Source organism: Homalodisca vitripennis, chromosome 1, assembly GCF_021130785.1.
Source record: "Homalodisca vitripennis isolate AUS2020 chromosome 1, UT_GWSS_2.1, whole genome shotgun sequence".
NCBI classification, from domain to species: Eukaryota; Metazoa; Arthropoda; class Insecta; order Hemiptera; family Cicadellidae; genus Homalodisca; species Homalodisca vitripennis.
The window spans coordinates 224,420,202-224,444,675 of record NC_060207.1 but is presented as its reverse complement, the minus strand read 5'-3'; the positions used below and the strand labels follow the sequence as shown (position 1 = coordinate 224,444,675).

The 24,474-nt window shown below is 30.9% G+C and overlaps 1 protein-coding gene across 1 annotated transcript; it reads right to left on the bottom strand.

Annotated features, from left to right (window-relative positions):
* Positions 1-13,736: 13,736 nt before the first annotated feature.
* LOC124353094 (piggyBac transposable element-derived protein 3-like) lies at positions 13,737-15,790 on the bottom strand. Its single transcript, XM_046802915.1, has 2 exons — positions 15,202-15,790; positions 13,737-14,928 (listed from the first exon to the last, which is right to left on the bottom strand). Exon 2 carries the CDS (start codon positions 14,575-14,577, stop codon positions 13,738-13,740), a length of 840 nt encoding a protein of 279 aa, XP_046658871.1. The 5' UTR covers positions 14,578-14,928; positions 15,202-15,790; the 3' UTR covers position 13,737.
* Between the last annotated feature and the right edge of the window lie 8,684 nt (positions 15,791-24,474).

Genomic DNA, 24,474 nt, shown 5'->3' with positions numbered 1-24,474 from the left:
TTTATCGAGTTAATTCTTTATTACAATGAATATCTAAGGTTACAATTTAAAAATATAAATTTTATAAGAACATCTATGCCATAAAAATACTCAAATCTTAATCAAAACAATGGAGAATTTCATGTAACTTTTGATTATTTATTTATACCAATGTGCAAAGTATTATTTATGTATGCTTTGCACAGTATAGTACTATCAATAGCAAACATTTAGTCTTCATATTAACAGTAAACAGATTTTTACGGTAGTTAAAGTCAAATGTGCTCCAGTATAAGACTAAAATAGAGGTTAGAAATAAAAAAGTAACAGGGATAGCAAAGAAGAATAAAACTATAAACAAAAACTAATATACACTATGAGATCGAGCGATTGCCAAGTTCATGTATGTGCAAGTGTGGTGGTCAACTGTGGGTGAATCAAATGCCCAATTCAATCAATAGGCTCACCAGAGAGATCGAGTCAATGACCTGAAAAAGTTTAGTCTCGGTTAAAACATTATTCCTGGAATCACGAATATTTTACCCTGTTGTCGCATGTGTGATGGAACTTAGGCATAACTTCCAGTACCAATTTAAATGCTTCTCTACTAACTCTTTTTCATAATAAAATTTATATATGAGAAATGTATTTTTCATACATTGTATGTATTTAATAAAGTCCTCAACAATAGTGTTTTGTAAGTTCAGAGTATATAATATTTGACTTTATTACCTTATTTATTTATTTCTAGTTTATACAGTTTTACATATTTAATTTAAAATTTATCTTTCAATACATTATTGTAAACATTTCCTGCAATAAATAGTAGTGACTAGGTAGGAGAAAGCCTCACTTCGTATCGTATAACAGACCTTACTGAGGTTGCATTCTAAGTTTCAAGCTTATAGCTAAAAGTGTAGTATGACATATGTTAAAAGATCTCACGATTGTAAGAATTTGATTAAAGAAATTTGTGTGTTTTTAGTTTTTCTTAATAGTACCCATGAGACCGATTTAATAATTTCACTAACTGTAATATTTATTCCTTAGAGAGAAATAAATTCTTTTTGTGATATTCTAGTTCCCTATAAAAACAAAACATCACGAAAAATGTTAAATGTATAAATCAATTTCATTTGGAAATATTGTGCTGACAGATAGAAAGAAATTAAATTATTTCAGCTTCTTAAGTGATATATTCCGTTAACGCTCAGCCAATTATTATAATGCGCTCATAATTTCAAGTTTTACACTGTTACTCAGAATATAATAATTATTTAAATATTATTAGGTGGTTACGAGTAAGTTTATCTTCATACACTTACATGTATATTGCTTATAACACTTTGAGTAATGATAATGTAAATTAGTTATTATAACTAAAACCCAATTAGAAACAAATATACTACGTATATAAGTAAAATGTTTAAAATTAAAAAAAAATTGCAAATTAGTTTATCAGTTGCATTGCCAGATTTCAGAAATTAAACAGTTATACAACTATCACATTGAATAATAGGTTCATCATAGAATTCTGAAAGGCCAGAGTGTGTGTCAGTAAGAGAACACAAAAGTAACTGACGTGGTAAGTAAAGCAATCAAACACTTTCTGTTCACAATGCACTTTAATGATGCTATTTCTACTTCCTGATGTAGGAACTCTAACAAGAAAGAGTATTCAGTGAGAACGACAAGAGCAGACAATGGGAGAAATAAAATTGGTGAATTTGTAGTGACATGCAATGAGACAGTCTTATTTATATCTGGAAACAGTACTAGTCTTTAACTAAATGGCTATCAATTTATATTTGAAATGTATCCATTCCTTGACAGAAACTTATGTGCACGTGAACTATCTGAACACTGAAAGATGTAATGTATTTGTTAGTTATTTTAGACGTTTATTATTTAGGCTTACACTGTTACACAAAAGCAAATTTATTTATTAGTAAATAACAGTGTTTCGTATACTATAACACTCTCTAACTACTTAGGATACTTGCGAACTCTCTGGAGATTTTTAAAAAAAATATATTCTTTGGATCAAGACAGACATATATTGTACGAGACGTAATTAATCATAGGTCACAAGTGTTTTGCTAACAATTTAGTATTATTTAATATAGGAAAACACTCACAATTCTCCAATAATTTTTATATTTTTACATGAGGCTTTTCAACATCAAAGATGCCATCATTAGGTGTGGCACCTGATATCAATACCAAGTATTATGCAAAAATGAAATACATTCTAGAAGCATTTTAATTTAAATTTCTGAGATTTTTTAAATCTTAATACTTAATATATTTTATTCATATCATAATTATGGAATCTCTCTATCAAAACGTTGGGCGTTGATATTGTTTAGCGTGATTCACTCAAAAAAGTTAAATATTTAAAATTGTAGTTTGGTTTGAAAATATTTTTTAATCTCATTGCATATGAATCTTATTTATTCAACATTAACATTTATGGATGTAACATTTGTATTTAAATATCCAAGTGTATTTTATGTTTACTGACTGACTTGCATTAAATTCTTTTATAAATTAATCAGTTAATTGACTTATTATCTACTACAACTTGTACTGTTCTCTTTATATTGCTGCCATAATACTTGGAGAGGGTACGGATGGCCGGGTGACAATTCTAAGGATTTTTCAGTACAATTACCACAAGTATTGGAAATTAAAAAGCTTTCTATAAAAAATACGTCATTCTCTCCAATTACCTTGTAAAACAATGTTGCAAAACTTGTATCCCAACCCTCAGCCAGTTTATCACTGCACGGATTTTAAGAAAACTTTATAAAGTATTTGTGTATCTCTGTAAATTCTCATGGAATTATCATATTATTCGACTGCTTTCCTAAATTAAGAATTTATCAAATATTATGTAACTAATAATGATTTTTTTCAAAATTAACCAAACTAATCATCGAAAGCAATACTTAAATCGTATATGTATGTTATGTCTAATAAACGTTTATTCATATTAGTGCACATTCAAACTGCTATAAATATTGAAGGTAATAAAGTTTATATTGTATAGCTATTAAAAATTGCTATTTTTAAATATGAAGATTCTACTAATACAGATCGCCCGATTTAGGCTGTACGTTTTCCCGAAGTTATGATTTAGTCACAGCCACGGACTTGGGAAAAGTATTAAAATATTCAACGATTTTCGATCAAGTTTGAAAGGCAGGTTAAATAACTTACCGGTCGCCTCGAGATCAGGTGAGAGTGGTCCATACAATATTTACATCCATTCAACTCTCCGTCAACATCTCATTGGAAGTAAAGTAAGAATGAGGTGAGGCCTACTAGAATGTTAACAACAATGATGAAGGCGGTGCTGTTAAATTACCATTGCTATATTTCTATAAAACCTTGTTAACCAGAAAAAAATTCTTTTTACCTAGTTGAAGTTTTTTTGGGCAATGTGGAAAGAAAAAAAGCAATCAGATAAAAATTATAGCTATTGAACTCTAATAAATTAAAGAAATAATATTAATATATGTTACTAGCATAGGAAAACTAGTAGTATGGAATAATTGCATTTCTGTCTATCAATCTATCTGTCTAGCCACACTATATGTCGAGTAAGAACAGACCTATAGTCTTGAAACTTTGCACATTTATACAGGAAACATACAGTTTTTGTATGCTAAGTTAGAAATATTGTTTATTCAGTGGAAGTAATTATTCACTGTGGATTTGGTGGGCATATAGTTTGTATTACGACTAATTTACGAATCCATGATTTTATTTTATTATAGTTGCAAAACGAATCTCAGAACATTTATTATCCGTACCTCTTTGCTGACGCCTAAATATATACAATAATAAATGAAAAAGACTGGTGAAGTATATTACTGCCGAATGGATAGAGAAAGCAAAGTTCACACCATTCTAGAATAAAGGAAGCGCAAAGTTGAACAAACATACATTTACATGCGTGACGAGTCGGGCAGTACGTGAGGATCGTAGCAAATACGAGATGGAACTCCGAAGTCTCTAAGTCTGGTAGTGTGAGTCCGTGTTATCTTACACGGTAATGTGCTACCATCGTACTATGTACTTTAACTAGGAGATACCCTTGCTCAATTCGCATGCCAGCTCTGACATATTGTGAACTTTTCTCTATTATACGAATCCTTTCGAGCCTTTGAAGAAACACCGGTTCACTACGTGTTTGAAAGCCAGATTTACTGCTGGATTCTGGAGTCGTGTTCATCTTTAAGAGTTTTAAAACAAGCCGGTGACAAAGAAGTTCAAATTAAACTCCATGCATAGTATTAACATTAGAAATACCGAAACTAAAAATATTTAAATACTTATTAATCAAGGTGAAGATTTATTCTCATATCTTATAGTGATGTTTTATAATATAAAATTTATATAGATTAAACTATATTATTTGGACTAGGGATCTCTTAAGTTGAAAATTATACAAAGAGTTAGTTTTTATCATATTCGTCGCCCGCTTCTTTTTTATCTCTTCAGACGAACATGACTCCAGAATCTAATAGTCAACATTGCGATAGCATCAGACTACAGACGCTTTATTGAGAGGAAAGAGAGATATACTAAATACACATTGAATGTACCATTCCCACCATGGTAAAATCTGGTATTATTATTATTTATTGTATTATAATTAAAAGAATATTTGTAAAATATGGAGAAATCTCGTTTTCACACAACCTGTCACTAAGGTACTTCATAGCATTTCTAGATTTTATTTGGAATGGTATATTTGTATTGAACCATAAGTAGATGTGTTACTTGGATTTGTTTGGATTTGTAAGGAAAACAATTTCTCAGCGAATAAGGTGTCAATTTATTAAATATTGAGTTTTCAAATGTACCTCGTTAACTTCATATTACAGAAATAAATAAGACCTAAAAAGCGCTTTCCTATGTAGGATTGTATCAGTTAATTGGACCAATCCGACTTTTAAAAACTTTACTGAATTAATAATTCCTTGCAAGTTGTCAATTAAAAGTATTTAATTTAGTATTTAAATTCAAACGTTTAAACTGTTATAAGTTTGTTATTACAGCAATGTATTATTTTTGAAAAGGCGGTACTGATTTTTGTAAATGTTGACGAATATCATTAATATTTGATATACCTTATAAATTACATCAGCATTTAAATAGCCTTACTCTTTTTATGATGACAATTGTGAAAATTCTCGAGTTTAAAACCTTGAATATTTTATATTCAGTTATGCATTACTTTAATGTTTTAGTGCAATCTTTGATACATATTAACTTTTAATTAATAGTAAACGAAGATATATGCACTGCGAATGATTTTATTGATAACTGAAGGTATTCCATCTGTACTGTAATTCATTATAGCATTCCCTCTTTATTAACAAGTTTTGTAGTACGATAAAGTACGAATTTGAGACACAATCTTGACACAAGATTCTCGCTCATTGTTTCAAGGTGTATAAGATGCAGGTGGAAGAATACAAAAGTGAGAGCAGGAGTTACTTTAGCACGTTTGTTTAATATTTGTATATATATAAACATACTCGATTAAGTTTTACAATGTAAGGGGAATTTGAATACATTTCAAATCTAATACATGATGAATTACATAATTACATGTGTACATAATTGTGTACTACTTCAAAATTCATCCATTGTTTACAACCATAGCTACAAAATCTAAGGTTCCACGCTTTATTACTTCTATTTGAGTTCAAGTTTTCATCTCATTTTCTCTACCCAGCCACGGTTAAATGATGAAGGTCAGACTGTCGAGATAGGCGGCCTGGGAGTTCGTGATGATTTATAACCTCTGATAATGTCCCATGAGAAGAAATTATAACAGCCATGAAAATCCGCTCAACATGAAGCTCATTGCCCTCTCGAGTACAAATTGGTCAAGTTAATAATTTTTATAGGACCCTATGTGTTTTTTTTTTGTTCTAATAAGTCATTGAAATCCATTTATTTTGAATTTTCTGACATCGAGTAACAACTACATATTTTATAGATAAAAGAATACTACATATTTAACTTTTATTCATATAATTTTCTATTTTCGTAGTAAATAGCCCTTTTTGTAAATTTTAAAAGTTTCATAGCGTTTTTTTATTCAGAAACTTGATTTTTTTTCCATGACAAACTTATTCACTTATGTTACACTGAAATAAATAGGCTACATAGAAGCGTTTTAACATTTTTCATGGAATTTAAAATATTTTAAAATTTTCTGTTTCATGGAAATTTCCTCATAACTTCAAGCTAGTTTCAGCTGAAATTTAAAAAAATATTGATTGTCCTTTGTTTTTAGGGGACGTCCGACACCGGGGGTTAGTCGAAATCTTATAATATAAGTAAATTCAGAATTTGTTATCAAATGACAAACTTGATTTCAGTTTCCATTTATCAGACATCTTTCTTAAAAGTAAAAATGAAAAGATTAACCTGTCTTAAAATTATATGCCTAATTTATCATACCGTATCGGAACATTGAGTTCACAATTTCTAATGTTTGGACTCATCATAGTTCCGGTTAAGCATCTGTTTACTTAAAATCTCCAGCTTGAGGCCGGAATAATAAATATAGAATGTAAAAGGATCTCTTCATACCTTTGCAATTGTATGAAAAATAGTTCAAAACCGGAAAATTTTCGTTGTTAATTATGTTAATAATATATCATTGTGGTGTAAATCAAAACATAGATGATCGCCTAAGCCCAGTGTTACGTCATAACCACGAGGAAATTAAAAAAAAACTTGGTATAAATAATTAACCTTTAATGTGCTCTATTATCTTTGCAAATTAATAATTTTTATTTTACGATAAAAACCTGAATAAATAAACAAGGTTCCTTCCACACGATATGTATGGATGTTTATCTGTAAATTATTTTTGAAGTGAAGCTATTCACAACGGTACATTGGTGTTTGTTACAGCGATTGTTGAACAAAACAGCGTGAAGCGTCCTTGTTGACTACAGGAGCTGTCACACGTAACACAAAAATACAAACGTCACTTTTGTTTCCATTCATTTGTTAAAGGTTTTTGTAAACAGCAATGTTTTGACAACCTGATATCTTTGTCCGTTCAACAATAATTGGTAATCCTGTTATGGGTAAAGACAACGAATATGTTCCATTTCATGTTTTTGTTCCAATGTAGCGAATTCGAAACAGTGAGATACGTGCGCTAGATTGAGTTGCTGTTTAGAGTGAAAATATTGGCATTGGACACAGGATAGATGTACGAAATGTATTTTTATAATTTAAGATATAATATAAACGCACATCTTATCATCAATGTGTAGTGTTATGTCTTTATGAATCTTATGTACCTTGTCCATTATTATAAAAACCACTAGTTAGGAATACGCCACATCACGTGTCACTTTAATAGCATCTATAAAGTCTAAAGCTCTTTGTATTGTAATGCGGACAAATCATAAACAAACAAAAATACCCCACTTCACACAAAAAATAAATTATATTGCCATATTGAATCACAGGCTTTTATTACAATAAGCCAAGTGGCTTGGTTGGACGTGAACTCTTATAGAACGTATTCTTGTCTGTAGGAATAATATTTTTTACAAAACATTAATTCAACAGATGAAATCATTTTCGACATATACCACGCTTTCTTAAGCTACTAACATACTTGAGATGACACTTATCGTTTGCATGTAAAAATATAACGAGAGCCGTTCTAGTCGAGCAGGAGTAAAAGAAAGACAGAAATGTACGTTAGGTGTAACATTCCAATCGAGATCGAGCAAATGCTCATCATCTTAAAAGACTTTGCTTACATATAAATATTGTTACTTACATAATTTCAAGCCCATAGTTTAATTTTTCATCAGGTATCCAGCATAAAATAAACACACAGTATGAGAGACAGACAGATGAACTTTGCCAAACCCCTGTACTAAATAAGCAAAATGTAAAAAATTCCAATTTTTAAGAGAACGTGCGTTTACAAACCATTACTCTATCCAAGTTAAGGACCAATGCTAACGCATTCAAAGAGAGGGATCGAGGTGTTTACCTATAATTTTAGTTCTTGAATACTGGATACTAACTAGCAATACTGTTCAGATCCATTTATGTGCCTAAACACCCTGCAGGGGCTTTCTAGACGGTTATTAAGAAAATAACTTGTCAGAACCACGAAAAGTTAACTAAAGATAGAATACTTAGGCTTCGTAAACAACAAAAAGATCTTGATAAACTGGTGAGGTAACTGATTTTTTTTCCATCCCATTTCCATTTTTTTAATTACAGAATTGATGGCGTTACTGAACAGCCGTTATGCATCCATCAGAGCTAACTGTTTTTAGAAAAACTGGCAGTAATCAAAAAAGGGTATTTGATTGAGAATAAATCTATTGGACCAGACAAATTATAAATGAGCGGATTAAAAAAACAATACAATTAATTGTATAAATAAATCTAAAAAAAACATTCACGTAGTAAAATTGTGACAAACTGGGTAGCTGCCATTGGAAATAAACTAAAAGAGACTCATTTAACAATACGTTACAAATGGATTACGTATAGTGTGTTTCACGAAGAGGTATACACGTTTAAGATTCAATAATATACCCACCTGCTGTTCGATCATTTAAAAAATGTACTCAACTTATAAATCAGAATATAAAGAGAATGTCTAAAATTTACAACTCTCTCGTGCTTACAAAAATGCTTCATTGTGCTATTCCTTTTACAGCGTTATTAATAACGTACAATAAATTACCTATTTGACCAAAACAATAAAACACGAATGGGAAGTATAAATAATGACAAAAATTGCATTTAATTTTGTGTAAAACAAACCAATGTCTGTTTGATATGGGTTTATGGGTAGCTAAATATAAAACAGATAATAAGAATAAAATTATGAATTTAATAGAATATAAAGGTTTTTCTCGAGATTTTACTTTGTTATTCTCAAAGTAATTGCAGCTTAGTTGTTATATTTGCAAATGCTAAAATATAAAGAATTAAGTCTTATAACGACATGTTTTTTCCAGTTTTCTATTAAACACTTGACTGCGGCAGACGCAAATTACTACTATTCTGCAGGCTCTAGAGTCGATACACTTGTCGTGTCACAGTGATGTAACTAACCAAAACACTTACAACTGTACATTCACCTTTTAAAGTATATGATTGAAATAAAATATTGCTTAAAACGGGAAGAATGAAAATAAAATATTAAAGAACATGGCAATCTTAAACTTTTTACAGTTATTGTTTGTACATATGTAAAGGCAGATTCACGTTTTAAAACAAACATTGATGACATTGAATTTCAGTAATTAATTATCACTTAATTATTGATTCAACTGTTTACTTCTTGGTAACAATGTAAACTCAAAATTAATAAGGAAATTCTAACTTTCAACTCATAAAAGGTTTTTTGGATTTAATTAGTTATGATCATTTCATTACTGATCCTAGTTACTAATTAGCTGTAGGACAAAAATATTACTAACATAGATAACATAGATTCTGGCACTTAATTACAAAATAATTACTATAGTACCCTAAGCAGATAAGCATCTTCGTCATTTTGTATTTTGTTCCAGTATTAACATTAGAAACACCGAAACTAAAAATAATTAAATACTTATTAATCAAGGTGAAGATTTATTCTCATATCTTATAATGATGTTTTATAGATTAAACTATGTTATTTGGACTAGGAATCTCTTAAGTTGAAAATTATACAAAGAGTTAGTTTTTATCATATTCGTCGCCCGCTTCTTTTTTATCTTTTCAGACGAACATGACTCCAGAATCTAATAGTCAACATTGCGATAGCATCAGACTACAGACGCTTTATTGAGAGGAAAGAGAGATATACTAAATACACATTGAATGTACCATTCCCACCATGGTAAAATCTGGTATTATTATTATTATTATTTATTGCATTATATAGAGAAATCTCGTTTTCACACAACCTGTCCTCTAAGGTACTTCATAGCATCTCTAGATTTTATTTGGAATGGTATATTTGTATTGAACCATAAGTAGATGTGTTACTTGGATTTGTTTGGATTTGTAAGGAAAACAATTTCTCAGCGAATAAGGTGTCAATTTATTAAATATTGAGTTTTCAAATGTACCTCGTTAACTTCATATTACAGAAATAAATAAGACCTAAAAAGCGCTTTCCTATGTAGGATTGTATCAGTTAATTGGACCAATCCGACTTTTAAAACTTTACTGAATTAATAATTCCTTGCAAGTTGTCAATTAAAAGTATTTAATTTAGTATTTAAATTCAAACGTTTAAACTGTTATAAGTTTGTTATTACAGCAATGTATTATTTTTGAAAAGGCGGTACTGATTTTTGTAAATGTTGACGAATATCATTAATATTTGATATACCTTATAAATTACATCAGCATTTAAATAGCCTTACTCTTTTTATGATGACAATTGTGAAAATTCTCGAGTTTAAAACCTTGAATATTTTATATTCAGTTATGCATTACTTTAATGTTTTAGTGCAATCTTTGATACATATTAACTTTTAATTAATAGTAAACGAAGATATATGCACTGCGAATGATTTTATTGATAACTGAAGGTATTCCATCTGTACTGTAATTCATTATAGCATTCCCTCTTTATTAACAAGTTTTGTAGTACGATAAAGTACGAATTTGAGACACAATCTTGACACAAGATTCTCGCTCATTGTTTCAAGGTGTATAAGATGCAGGTGGAAGAATACAAAAGTGAGAGAAGGAGTTACTTTAGCACGTTTGTTTAATATTTGTATATATATATATATATATATATATATATATATAAACATACTCGATTAAGTTTCACAATGTAAGGGGAATTTGAATACATTTCAAATCTAATACATGATGAATTACATAATTACATGTGTACATAATTGTGTACTACTTCAAAATTCATCCATTGTTTACAACCATAGCTACAAAATCTAAGGTTCCACGCTTTATTACTTCTATTTGAGTTCAAGTTTTCATCTCATTTTCCCTACCCAGCCACGGTTAAATGATGAAGGTCAGACTGTCGAGATAGGCGGCCTGGGAGTTCGTGATGATTTATAACCTCTGATAATGTCCCATGAGAAGAAATTATCACAGCCATGAAAATCCGCTCAACATGAAGCTCATTGCCCTCTCGAGTACAAATTGATCAAGTTAATAATTTTTTATAGGACCCTATGTGTTTTTTTTTTTGTTCTAATAAGTCAGTGAAATCCATTTATTTTGAATTTTCTGACATCGAGTAACAACTACATATTTTATAGATAAAAGAATACTACATATTTAACTTTTATGCATATAATTTCCTATTTTCGTAGTAAATAGCCTTTTTGTAAATTTTAAAAGTTTCATAGCGTTTTTTTATTCAGAAACTTGACTATATTTGCTACATAGAAGCGCTTTAAACACTTTTCATGGAATTTAAAATATTTTTAAATTTTCTGTTTCATGGAAATTTTCTCATAACTTCAAGCCAGTTTCAGCTGAAATTTAAAAAATATTGATTGTCCTTTGTTTTTAGGGGACGTCCGACACCGGGGGTTAGTCGAAATCTTATAATATAAGTAAATTCAGAATTTGTTATCAAATGACAAACTTGATTTCAGTTTCCATTTATCAGACATCTTTCTTAAAAGTAAAAATTAAAAGATTAACCTGTCTTATAATTATATGCCTAATTTATCATACCGTATCGGAACATTGAGTTCACAATTTCTAATGTTTGGACTCATCATAGTTCCGGTTAAGCATCTGTTTACTTAAAATCTCCAGCTTGAGGCCGGAATAATAAATATAGAATGTAAAAGGATCTCTTCATACCTTTGCAATTGTATGAAAAATAGTTCAAAACCGGAAAATTTTCGTTGTTAATTATGTTAATAATATATCATTGTGGTGTAAATCAAAACATAGATGATCGCCTAAGCCCAGTGTTACGTCATAACCACGAGGAAATTTTAAAAAAACTTGGAATAAATAATTAACCTATAATGTGCTCTATTATCTTTGCAAATTAATAATTTTTATTTTACGATAAAAACCTGAATAAATAAACAAGGTTCCTTCCACACGATATGTATGGATGTTTATCTGTAAATTATTTTTGAAGTGAAGCTATTCACAACGGTACATTGGTGTTTGTTACAGCGATTGTTGAACAAAGCAGCGTCCTTGTTGACTACAGGAGCTGTCACACGTAACACAAAAATACAAACGTCACTTTTGTTTCCATTCATTTGTTAAAGGTTTTTGTAAACAGCAATGTTTTGACAACCTGATATCTTTGTCCGTTCAACAATAATTGGTAATCCTGTTATGGGTAAAGACAACGAATATGTTCCATTTCATGTTTTCGTTCCAATGTAGCGAATTCGAAACAGTGAGATACGTGCGCTAGATTGAGTTGCTGTTTAGAGTGAAAATATTGGCATTGGACACAGGATAGATGTACGAAATGTATTTTTATAATTTAAGATATAATATAAACGCACATCTTATCATCAATGTGTAGTGTTATGTCTTTATGAATCTTATGTACCTTGTCCATTATTATAAAACCACTAGTTAGGAATACGCCACATCACGTGTCACTTTAATAGCATCTATAAAGTCTAAAGCTCTTTGTATTGTAATGCGGACAAATCATAAACAAACAAAAATACCCCACTTCACACAAAAAATAAATTATATTGCCATATTGAATCACAGGCTTTTATTACAATAAGCCAAGTGGCTTGGTTGGACGTGAACTCTTATAGAACGTATTCTTGTCTGTAGGAATAATATTTTTTACAAAACATTAATTCAACAGATGAAATCATTTTCGACTTAACCTCCTGAGTCTAGAGTGCCTAAATATAGGCACTAGGTCTCAACCTACCTTGAGTCCCAAATATTTATGGAGCAAATTGGACCAAACGCCTAAGTGCCTTTTTTTAGGCAATCATTCCGACCCCACTTGAGTCCCAGGGTAAAAAAGTGTTAATTCTTTTACAATTAAGGTTAAATTATGTTCTCATATCATTGTTGTTTGAGAAAAATCACATTATGTATTTTTTACGTTATTACAAATGGTGTTATAGATGTCCTAAAAATAGGCACTTAGGTCTTCAGAGGAAAAAAATATTAACGCAGGACCTTAATTGAAAATGTTTTATTATTACATGTATAAGTATAAAAAGAGTTGTTTAGAAGGCATTTTACATTTATTTGTAAAAGTTCATCTTGGAGTCACTGTGAAAAGTTCACTTCGAATGGAACTTTCGGAAACAATTCCGCCCACCTACCAAACAAAGATACACATTACACTTTACACAATATACAGTAGATTTTTTCTTGCAATTCTGCATAGCACACCTTTTTTGAATTCCTTTTGTAACCTCAGGTAGATGAGCTGCTTCTTCAATTCTTTTTTCTGGAGTAGGGTCAGCCCGTACTCGTCTGTCTCCAAATGGGTTATCCACCTTATCTTCTAGATCTTTGTCATTCGAAGCAACAGCTTCATTGGCTGAGTTCATCTCAATTAGCAACTCCCCAAATTTAAGTTTAAAAGTCCTGAATTGCGGAATTCTTTTGGCTGGAATTTGTATTTTTTGTTTGGTTTCCCGCATCTGAAGCCAACTGTTACTAAGGCTCAAATCAAAGAAATGAAGGATACATCTCAATGTCCATTTCTTTGTCCGGGCTCGTGAGGAGCAATACGATAGCATTCTATCAGCTAAGTCTACGCCTCCCATTTTTTGCATTATATGCATTGATAACTTTAGGTTGAGAAACATTGATAAACTGTTTGCTGGCCTTAGACCACCTTTTTACTTCACACAAAGGCTCGATTGACTCAGCAGTAGATATCATACATACACAGTTGTTGTCTAACCACTTTGTTATAGCTACTTTTCCCTCTGTCTTTGTTCCATTTTTATCTTTTTCTTCTCTTACAGTGCAAAAACTGGTGCCCCTTTCATTTGCTTTCTTAAACTCTTTGTCACTTGGAAGGTCAGTAGTTTCGGGAATTCTGTCTTTCCTGATTGTTCCAGTTAATCTAAAACCTTTTTTCAGGAGTTCGTCAGCAAGCCTAACTGAAGTGAAAAATCTATCGGCATACAATGTGTGGCCGGGAACTAAAGACCTAGTAAGCTGAAGGACAGCTGATTCACACTGCCAGAATTGCTCAAGTTCTGGGTTTTCTACGTATGTGGCTGGTCCTTGATAAACAGTAAAATCACAAACAATTCCGTTTGGATTAGCAAGAACATAAACTTTCAAACCCGTTGGGTTGGGTTTGTTGGGTATGTGTTGCTTGACTAGACACGTTCCAGAAAAAGGCACTATCATCTCGTCGATACTCAATTCCTGTGGTTTGTTCTGTTTCAAACAGCCCTCTAAGATTCGGTCAAGTAAAGGTCTTACCTTCCACAGCCTATCAGCTTTTCTTTCGTCTGCTGTAATTTCGTTATCAAAAACAAGTTTTATCCAGTTCCTAATAAGGAAAAAGCGATCTCTCGCCATGTTGTTTGCTACAAGTGGAATCCTCCACTTTTTTTCCCAACACATTCTAATCAATGGTACTTGTAGAGCTGAAATCACAAAGTTTATGCCTAGCCAAATTTTTAACTCAGGTAGTCTTAGTTTTAGGTCCTTTCCTGTTTTCAACAAGTAGTTCTGATTTGATTTCTCAACTATTTTTTTAAGAATATCATCGTCGAAATACTGCTGTACATACTGTTCAGCTGTCCAGTCATCACTGTCGATAGGTAGGTATGCTGGTTGAGCAATCGTCAAAGGTGTCGGATTGAATGGTCCTGTCCTCCATGGGGGTGAAAAATCCTTGTCCTGATTTTTCGTTTTTCTCGATTTCTTAGCCCCATCTCCCTTTTTCTTAGTGAGCGCCTTCTTCCTCTTTCCCTGGAACAAAACAATTCCATAATATTTTTGCTACTTTCAAACAATTAAATAAAAAGATTGTTAAATAAAATAATCTTGAAATTACTAAACTTTTCTCTCAATGGTTCCAGAATTAAACAACCTGACATACATATTTTTTTACTTCCTTTAAATGTACTAAGCTTTGTTATAGCAACCTTATTATAAAATTACAAGGACTATAATACATATTTTAGTAATAATTTCAAATACATGAGATAATAAGTAATTTTGGAATTCAGGTAGTTATCTTACTTCTTTTCGCTGGATTGCTTCTGGTTGTGGATCCTCTTCTGACGTGTCTTCCTTACGATCCGGCTCATTGGGAGGCTCGTATGTGGGGTCTTCATCGGTGTCATCACTCCAATTTCCAATAACTTCATTCACATCAAAAAAGCGGTCTCTGTGTCTCAACAAGTCCCCTTCTTCATCATCATCATTTAACGCGCCCTCAATCTCAGAATCATCTAGATTGACTGGTTCGTAGTGAGGGTTTTGATTGCCTTGACCTAAAAACACATAAATAATCAACTACATTATATATTTGTCAGCTGTTATTATTTTTTTAAAGAAAAACATTTTAGCTAACGACCTAAGTGACTAAAAAAAAGGAACTATAAAAATATGGGTTTATAGTCTATAGCGCCTAAGTGCCTATTTTTAGGAACTACAAAAATAAACCTGTTATAGCTACTTTAAACAAAAGCCGATTGTCACAATTTATCGTTTAAAATGCAGACATAGTTCTTATCTAATGATATCAGTACGAGCTAAGGCTAAAATATATTAATAAAGTACTTACATGAACGTTTTGGCCGGTCACGTTTTTCTGGAGGGTCAGTCATTTTTTAGGTTAAGAAGACTGGAGCATACCTAGAGCATTCTGGTGGCAAAACTTTGCACTACTATGGCCAAAAACTGTTCTTTCTATCAAGTGCTGCGACCTGAATGGGAATAACACAACTAGGAGGGACTCTGTGAATTTTTTTTTGCGAGTGGCTAAAAATAGCCACTTAGGTCTTTGACCCACTTTAGAGGGATGGTTGTCCAGGACTCAAGCACAGTCAGGCACTTGTACTAAATATAGCCACTTAGGATTTTGACACTTTAAAACACAGATTTACTCTGGGACTCAGGAGGTTAAACCACGCTTTCTTAAGCTACTAACATACTTGAGATGACACTTATCGTTTGCATGTAAAAATATAACGAGAGCCGTTCTAGTCGAGCAGGAGTAAAAGAAAGACAGAAATGTACGTTAGGTGTAACATTCCAATCGAGATCGAGCAAATGCTCATCATCTTAAAAGACTTTGCTTACATATAAATATTGTTACTTACATAATTTCAAGCCCATAGTTTAATTTTTCATCAGGTATCCAGCATAAAATAAACACACAGTATGAGAGACAGACAGATGAACTTTGCCAAACCCCTGTACTAAAATAAGCAAAATGTAAAAAATTCCAATTTTTAAGAGAACGTGCGTTTACAAACCATTACTCTATCCAAGTTAAGGACCAATGCTAACGCATTCAAAGAGAGGGATCGAGGTGTTTACCTATAATTTTAGTTCTTGAATACTGGATACTAACTAGCAATACTGTTCAGCGTCCCATTTAATGTGCCTAAACACCCTGCAGGGGCTTTCTAGACGGTTATTAAGAAAATAACTTGTCAGAACCACGAAAAGTTAACTAAAGATAGAATACTTAGGCTTCGTAAACAACAAAAAGATCTTGATAAACTGGTGAGGTAACTGATTTTTTTTCCATCCCATTTCCATTTTTTTAATTACAGAATTGATGGCGTTACTGAACAGCCGTTATGCATCCATCAGAGCTAACTGTTTTTAGAAAAACTGGCAGTAATCAAAAAAGGGTATTTGATTGAGAATAAATCTATTGGACCAGACAAATTATAAAATGAGCGGATTAAAAAACAATACAATTAATTGTATAAATAAATCTAAAAAAAACATTCACGTAGTAAAATTGTGACAAACTGGGTAGCTGCCATTGGAAATAAACTAAAAGAGACTCATTTAACAATACGTTACAAATGGATTACGTATAGTGTGTTTCACGAAGAGGTATACACGTTTAAGATTCAATAATATACCCACCTGCTGTTCGATCATTTAAAAAATGTACTCAACTTATAAATCAGAATATAAAGAGAATGTCTAAAATTTACAACTCTCTCGTGCTTACAAAAATGCTTCATTGTGCTATTCCTTTACAGCGTTATTAATAACGTACAATAAATTACCTATTTGACCAAAACAATAAAACACGAATGGGAAGTATAAATAATGACAAAAAATTGCATTTAATTTTGTGTAAAACAAACCAATGTCTGTTTGATATGGGTTTATGGGTAGCTAAATATAAAACAGATAATAAGAATAAAATTATGAATTTAATAGAATATAAAGGTTTTTCTCGAGATTTTACTTTGTTATTCTCAAAGTAATTGCAGCTTAGTTGTTATATTTGCAAATGCTAAAATATAAAGAATTAAGTCTTATAACGACATGTTTTTCCAGTTTTCTATTAAACACTTGACTGCGGCAGACGCAAATTACTACTATTCTGCAGGCTCTAGAGTCGATACACTTGTCGTGTCACAGTGATGTAACTAACCAAAACACTTACAACTGTACATTCACCTTTTAAAGTATATGATTGAAATAAAATATTGCTTAAAACGGGAAGAATGAAAATAAAATATTAAAGAACATGGCAATCTTAAACTTTTTACAGTTATTGTTTGTACATATGTAAAGGCAGATTCACGTTTTTAAAACAAACATTGATGACATTGAATTTCAGTAATTAATTATCACTTAATTATTGATTCAACTGTTTACTTCTTGGTAACAATGTAAACTCAAAATTAATAAGGAAATTCTAACTTTCAACTCATAAAAGGTTTTTTTGGATTTAATTAGTTATGATCATTTCATTACTGATCCTAGTTACTAATTAGCTGTAGGACAAAAATATTACTAACATAGATAACATAGATTCTGGCACTTAATTACAAAATAATTACTATAGTACCCTAAGCAGATAAGCATCTTCGTCATTTTGTATTTTGTTCCAGTACGGTTGTGTTCAAATAGTTTCTTGTTGTTTGATATACATACGTACATAAGTTGTGGCACTTAACTTACATCGTAGAATTTTTGTTTACTTAAAAAAAGACCTAACTTAAAGTTTTATACCTGACGTAAGCGTTAAATCCTAAGTTCTGAACTGTTGTTCATAATTTTTTTTTGCCCATTTGCATATTTATTTTTATTTTTCTTAACATACATTTTTTTATTAATGTCGATTAATATTAATTTAAGAAGGTCTAACAGTTTGACGTATTACAAGTATGAAAATTTTATTACTATTCAGTGTAATACAAGATATAACATTATATAAATTACATTAAATCGAAACACTAACCAGTTTATTTGCCTTTATTTAAATTATATATTTATGAAAATAGGTCAACAGTTGTAAAGAAATTTCTGTAACAGGGGAGATTTATAATTTTTTAAATAGATCTATGTTCAGTTCGGTTTACACGAAGTTTGTTCTCCCAACACCCATGTTTACGGTCTAGTTTACAATGTCCACTTAAACGACCAAGTTCTGTGTTTGTGCCAGTGGTGAATTACAGCACAGATAATTGAATTCTAACAATGCATATTCCTTTAGTTTTATTTTGAAATCAGAGCCAGTTCTATTCTAATAAAATACATTTTATTTAGAGATTCTGAAAGATATTACATAATACGATCTGTAGCTTACATCAGCTAATTGCTCCACGTATTACCCTTGTAACAAAGGTTTCAACTCTATTCCTAAAGCATTTTTACACACCAAATTTACGTTGTACATGAAAAAACAATGTTTGTGATTCTTTTTTTTAGACGTCATAAGGAGATAGATTATTTTTGAATAATACCTCACTGAATCCTTACTATTAAATCCTTATGTCCTCACGTATAAAGTCCAGAAATTATATCTTTCTGACAAAAGTTTCCATTTATATTAAGTAACTACGATAAAAGCATAATGGTTTGTTACGCAGAGAATATTTTTACGCAATAATTATAAAACCCAAACATCACTAAAAATATTTTATTCCTATTAACTTTTAAAAGTAGCTATATTTTGATTAGAATTTAGCGTATGCTATTTGTACAATCTGTAAAATTATCTTCTTTTCTTTATTTATAGTCACAGTAATGCATTGATTATGTGGACTATAATACAGGCTTAATGAAGAATGACAATTCTACCAACTAATCGGAAGGTTTCACTACACTATCATTGTTTAGTAGACAATAGCTGATCTTAAATGAATATTTATTATGATAAATAGTAATAATGATAAATAAAAATGTTTTACCTTGTATTACCCATGATTTTTCTGTGAAAGTTAAGGGTCCACTGTTGTTTCTAAATGTTTAGTAACCATACAAGATATATAAGACTAAAAAACATATTATAGGATCAGCGTAATTTCGGCTAATGTTCTTTCTTGTCCGTGGCATTTAATTAACAGTGTATATTCTCCATGTAATATAATGAATAATATATTTTTTGACAAAATTGCACAGAAGTACTTAGAAAAATAGCATAATCCAATCCAAGAACAGTACAGAAATAATACACAATCATAGAATATCAAAAAGCGAGCAGCCCATAACAAGACATACTGATCACATTTTTGTCTTATTAGTCGATAATTAGTTATAAGCAGACATGTTTCAATGGCAGTTTCAGTTTAAAATTAGTTAAAAGAAAATTGCACTTGACATAGAGGCAGAATTAATTAATAGTTTTTACTTATTAAACTCTTAATTTATTATAAACAGTAAATTTTTTACGACAGTCTTATTCAATCAAGTTACATGTTTACAGTTCAAAAACTTATATTAGAGTATACGTAAATCATTTATTTCCCTAATAACAAATAATTCAATGAACGAAATAGTAGTTTTTTCCAGCACACCAGAAATTCTCCATGATTTGCCTACTAAAACACAGAGTCTAGGAGAACGACGAACATATTAGTATTTAATTTTCAACTGTACGCCAAAAATTACGATTCCACAGCAAAAACCTAAATATAAGAAAAGATTGATATAAAATTGATTTCCTTCTTAAGTGTCTAGGCACAATAATAGTTTGCTGCTTTATTCAAACAAATAATTTTTATTGTATTATCCAGGTCAGAAAGTGGATATAGTAATATTTTCTGGTACGGAAATATTAGCTCATCTAAATCAGTTTTATGTAGAATTTACTTACCCAAATGTACTCCAATATTGGAAAATATACACTTTTATGCATTATACCCAGCTCACGGTATGATATGACTACAAGACCTGAACGTGGACGTTTTCTGTAACCGTTAATCTATTTACCCTGATAAGTGCTCGCTCATTCCGCTGCTCACATATTCCGGACACGTACCTCCTGTCTGGCGCAGCAAATCACCGCGCTGCGCTAATGTGACCCAGTCCACTGATTTCTTTAGTCAACTTCCACCAACAGGGTCGACTACTAACGAACTAGGAATAAATTAATTAAACCTATCTGAAAGTAAATTAGAATAAATATATACTGTAGTTGTAAAGAATGATTATGATAAGGAAAGGGGTTACGATAACTTTTATATAGTTATGGTCCCTAAAAGACTATAAGATATTACGAAGAAAATTCCCTCCTCACGCGCTATATCATTTTGCTTCTATAACATACCATTTTATACCACATTTATAAATAGTTTTTATTTATTCTGTTTAAAAAATTGTTGTTCTTTCTAACTAGAGGTTATTCCTCTCGCCCCCTTAAAATGAAATTTGTCAAGACTATTATGACAGTCAAAATGGAAACTGGCTCTCTTTCGTAGCAGTTCAAGGGTGAGCAGGGCAACATTGGAGCAAATTCCTGAAGTTTTTGTACCCAGCGACAGTACCTTTTGTTCTAACGCCCCTTTTTGTTCACTATACTTAACTTTTTCGGAGACTTTTGCTTTTCCTTCCTGAGGGACAGCGGAGGATATGGTATCTGCCACTTTTAGTATGTACCCAATATCAGTTCCAAGCCTTCCTCCAGGCCCTTGGCGTGGCTTATACATTTTCATTTCAGTAAATTCATGAGCATATTTTAAAGTCAAGAGTGAAAACGTGCTCGAGACATACCCCGTATGTTTTATTAACTGTGTGCAGAACTTAGCTGTTATACCACTGCATTTTTTAACTTAACTGTTCATTTATAAAAAACCCAGAGGCAGGAAGATCTTTGAGGAATTAAGGAGGTACTTACCAACAGCTTCATTATGGAAGAAAGTAGGACTGGTTGGTTTTCCTGAATCTGTCGAATCCTATATTACATCTTTTACTAATAAACAATCTATCTTCACGAGCCTCAGAAGACAATAAATCTTTGTAAAAACAATCACCAGATGCCACAAATGCGATGTACTTACAAAATGATAACAATGATAACAGTCACTATCTTAAGTTCCTTACCCCGAAACAATTGCTATTACATATATATTCCCAATTCCAGTAGGCTTATGGACAAATCTGGTAAAAAATGAAAAATGTCCATCGTACTCAATTTGACGGAGGGAAACATTACAGAACTAGTTTCCTTATATAACTAAATTATCTAATTACTCTAAAACTGACCCCTACCATTTTGTAAACAAAAGTCAATTACACTAAAAGCACACATAGACGTATAGGTAGGGTATAAGAACCTACAACAGAATTAAAGTGATAAAGAACTGAGAAGTGGCGCAATCAGTGTTCTGTTAGGAGCCAAAACTTTTGTTTCTTTTGTGTCGAGAATTTCCATATTAAATTTTGATTACGACTTTTTTATTTTTACTTCATCATGTGCTTCTAAAAATGTAAACTTTCATTCATGGAGACAGTATTTTTGAACAACCAAACGATGATAATAACACATTACTTGTTGGCTTAACAAGATAGAAACATAGGTATCATGTGGTGAAATAAGAAAACTTACCATATCAACTGAACTGAATTCTATTATTTGTAAAACTAGTAGGAAATAATACTACATAAACTTAATGAAAGGCCTATATTTTTATTCAATTCTATTTTTTAAGTGCCTAATATGACATAGTACGGTTAAATTATTCCACATAGCTTATTTTGGAACGTTTCATAGCGACAAAAGTGTATTATAACGCTTAAATACCACCTTAGATTAGCATGGACACATATTAAATTTTAATATTACCTTGCTAATTTTCGATGGCGTAACTAATGTTTAATATACTATATTTGGATAAAACTGCTAATTGTCGTAGGAATGTTTGAGATATTGAGTATTTCTTTAGTACTTTTAAATATTGCTGTTGAAATTACACACAGAAAATACATGCTGATTGTAAAGAAGCAAGCGCATAACCAAATATATATAATGTATATGCTAGTTCGTTTATTTAATTTCAGAGATCTTTTTTACTTTAAATTAAACCCATAATGTCATATGTAAGCATTAATATTTCATCTGATATGGCCAATTTTTGGAACAGTAATCTTCCATTGACTTAATAAACTTTAATATTATGATTTTCAATATCAGAGTGGTATTCAATAGAAATAAACTCTACAGACATAATACAAATCCATGGAAATTTATTAAAACGTCAAAATATATGAATTTTTAACACTTTTTTAGTAACAATTGGTTTTCAGCTAATGAACAACCTCAGGAAGAGATCGGATTACACATATTGAAACGTATTTTTACAGATTGAATTTATCAGTGAATGATTGCAGATTATTAAAACATCCAATTAAGTTTAGAAAACAAAAACAAATCATTCAACATTTGCTTTTCTGAATTATTTTCACCGTCGTCCTAATTTACCCTTATTTTTAGAAAATATATATCATTTAGTGATCGTTATATAAATATAATTTTATGCTATTAATGGACCAAACGATTACTAAATGTAGTTCGTAAGAGAAAACCTAATGGAGACTTTGTAAAGTGGAGGTATAACAACGTGGCGTTACTTGGGTTAATTACTGCAGTAGTTGCCACAGGTAATTTAGCTTAGATTTGGTTTTACATGGATACATTGTGTTAAGAATCTTACCTTATTATAAGTTTAGATAACTGTTAGATGGATTATGTCCTTCCAATTTTAACTAGTGTATTAGTTTACTTCATTTTTAATCTTTCGTCATACAGCTTGAGGTAAGGTTCCTCTCAATTCTGTCTAGATGAAAAATATTAACAAATTGTTATTCTTTTTACAAATAATTAAATTCTTCGTTGTCCAATATACTTATAATAATTTTAAGTACGACTATACCATTATTGCATTTTTTTTGTTACTCAATGAATCAATTTAGTAAATACTGAAGACTTTACTGATAAATTGATTTAATTATATAAAAATTACACCAAATTGTGTTTTTTGTGTAGCAAAGGTAGTTTTTCTTACTGTTAAAAATAGCCGTTTAAATAGGTGTATGTATACCTATTTGGATTGCTTAAATTGTTGAACAAAGTTTCAATTAATTACAGTTTTTTTAAATACATTGGAAACAATACTAATCATGGGTAACCAAGAAATTTATTTTATTCCCTGATAATGAAATATTAAAATTAAGACTTTTCAGAAATATTAAATTTAATAAAGGTAATAATATATAACAAACTATAGTGTTATATAATACTGTAAAACACCTTTGTGATTGATTTATAAAAATCATTTTCAATTTTGTTTTAACATTATAGTAAGTAAGATATGATTTTTCCATTAGAAAGGTGTTCAACGGCTGCCAAACTGAATAGCCTTGGAAATGTATTTGACAAAATAGTTCTAAAGTTTGTTTGTTTTTATATAGCTGAAAAACTCATAGGAACACATGATCATCTATTATTAAAATTATTTTACTACTTTAAAAATATGTATTTAAAAATGAGTTACTATTTTCATATTAAAAATTTTCATAACACAGGGAATATGTAAAACATTATGGAAAATTTTGATTTCAGGATTAAGCACGTAATCAATTGCCTATGGGATGTCCTAAAATTGATATTAAATTATTAAACAGCAAGAAAATAAATACACCTTAACAGTGTTCAGAAGAAGTTGGGGAATTGATGTATCGAAACAACGCAGATGTTTGTATGGACGACATACGAGAATATTTCATATTTCAGATCTTGTCAGGAGTTGCGTCATAACTACTTACTGCATGTGAAATAAAGCCTGAAGTGCATGTGGCTTGTTGGAACCCATTTCGAGACAGTTTTCAGAGGATTTACTCCTAGATATACCACAGAATGGTTGAGGTCCCATCATATATGAAACTGAGCCCAGGTTTGGCCATGTATCAAAGTTTTAGTTCCCAGATATTCCCTCACGACCAGGAACCCTATAAACAGTCACATTCTTGATTATTGCAAGGGAATAAACGACTTGAGAGCAATCCCAGACAAATTTTGGAATTGAACACTTG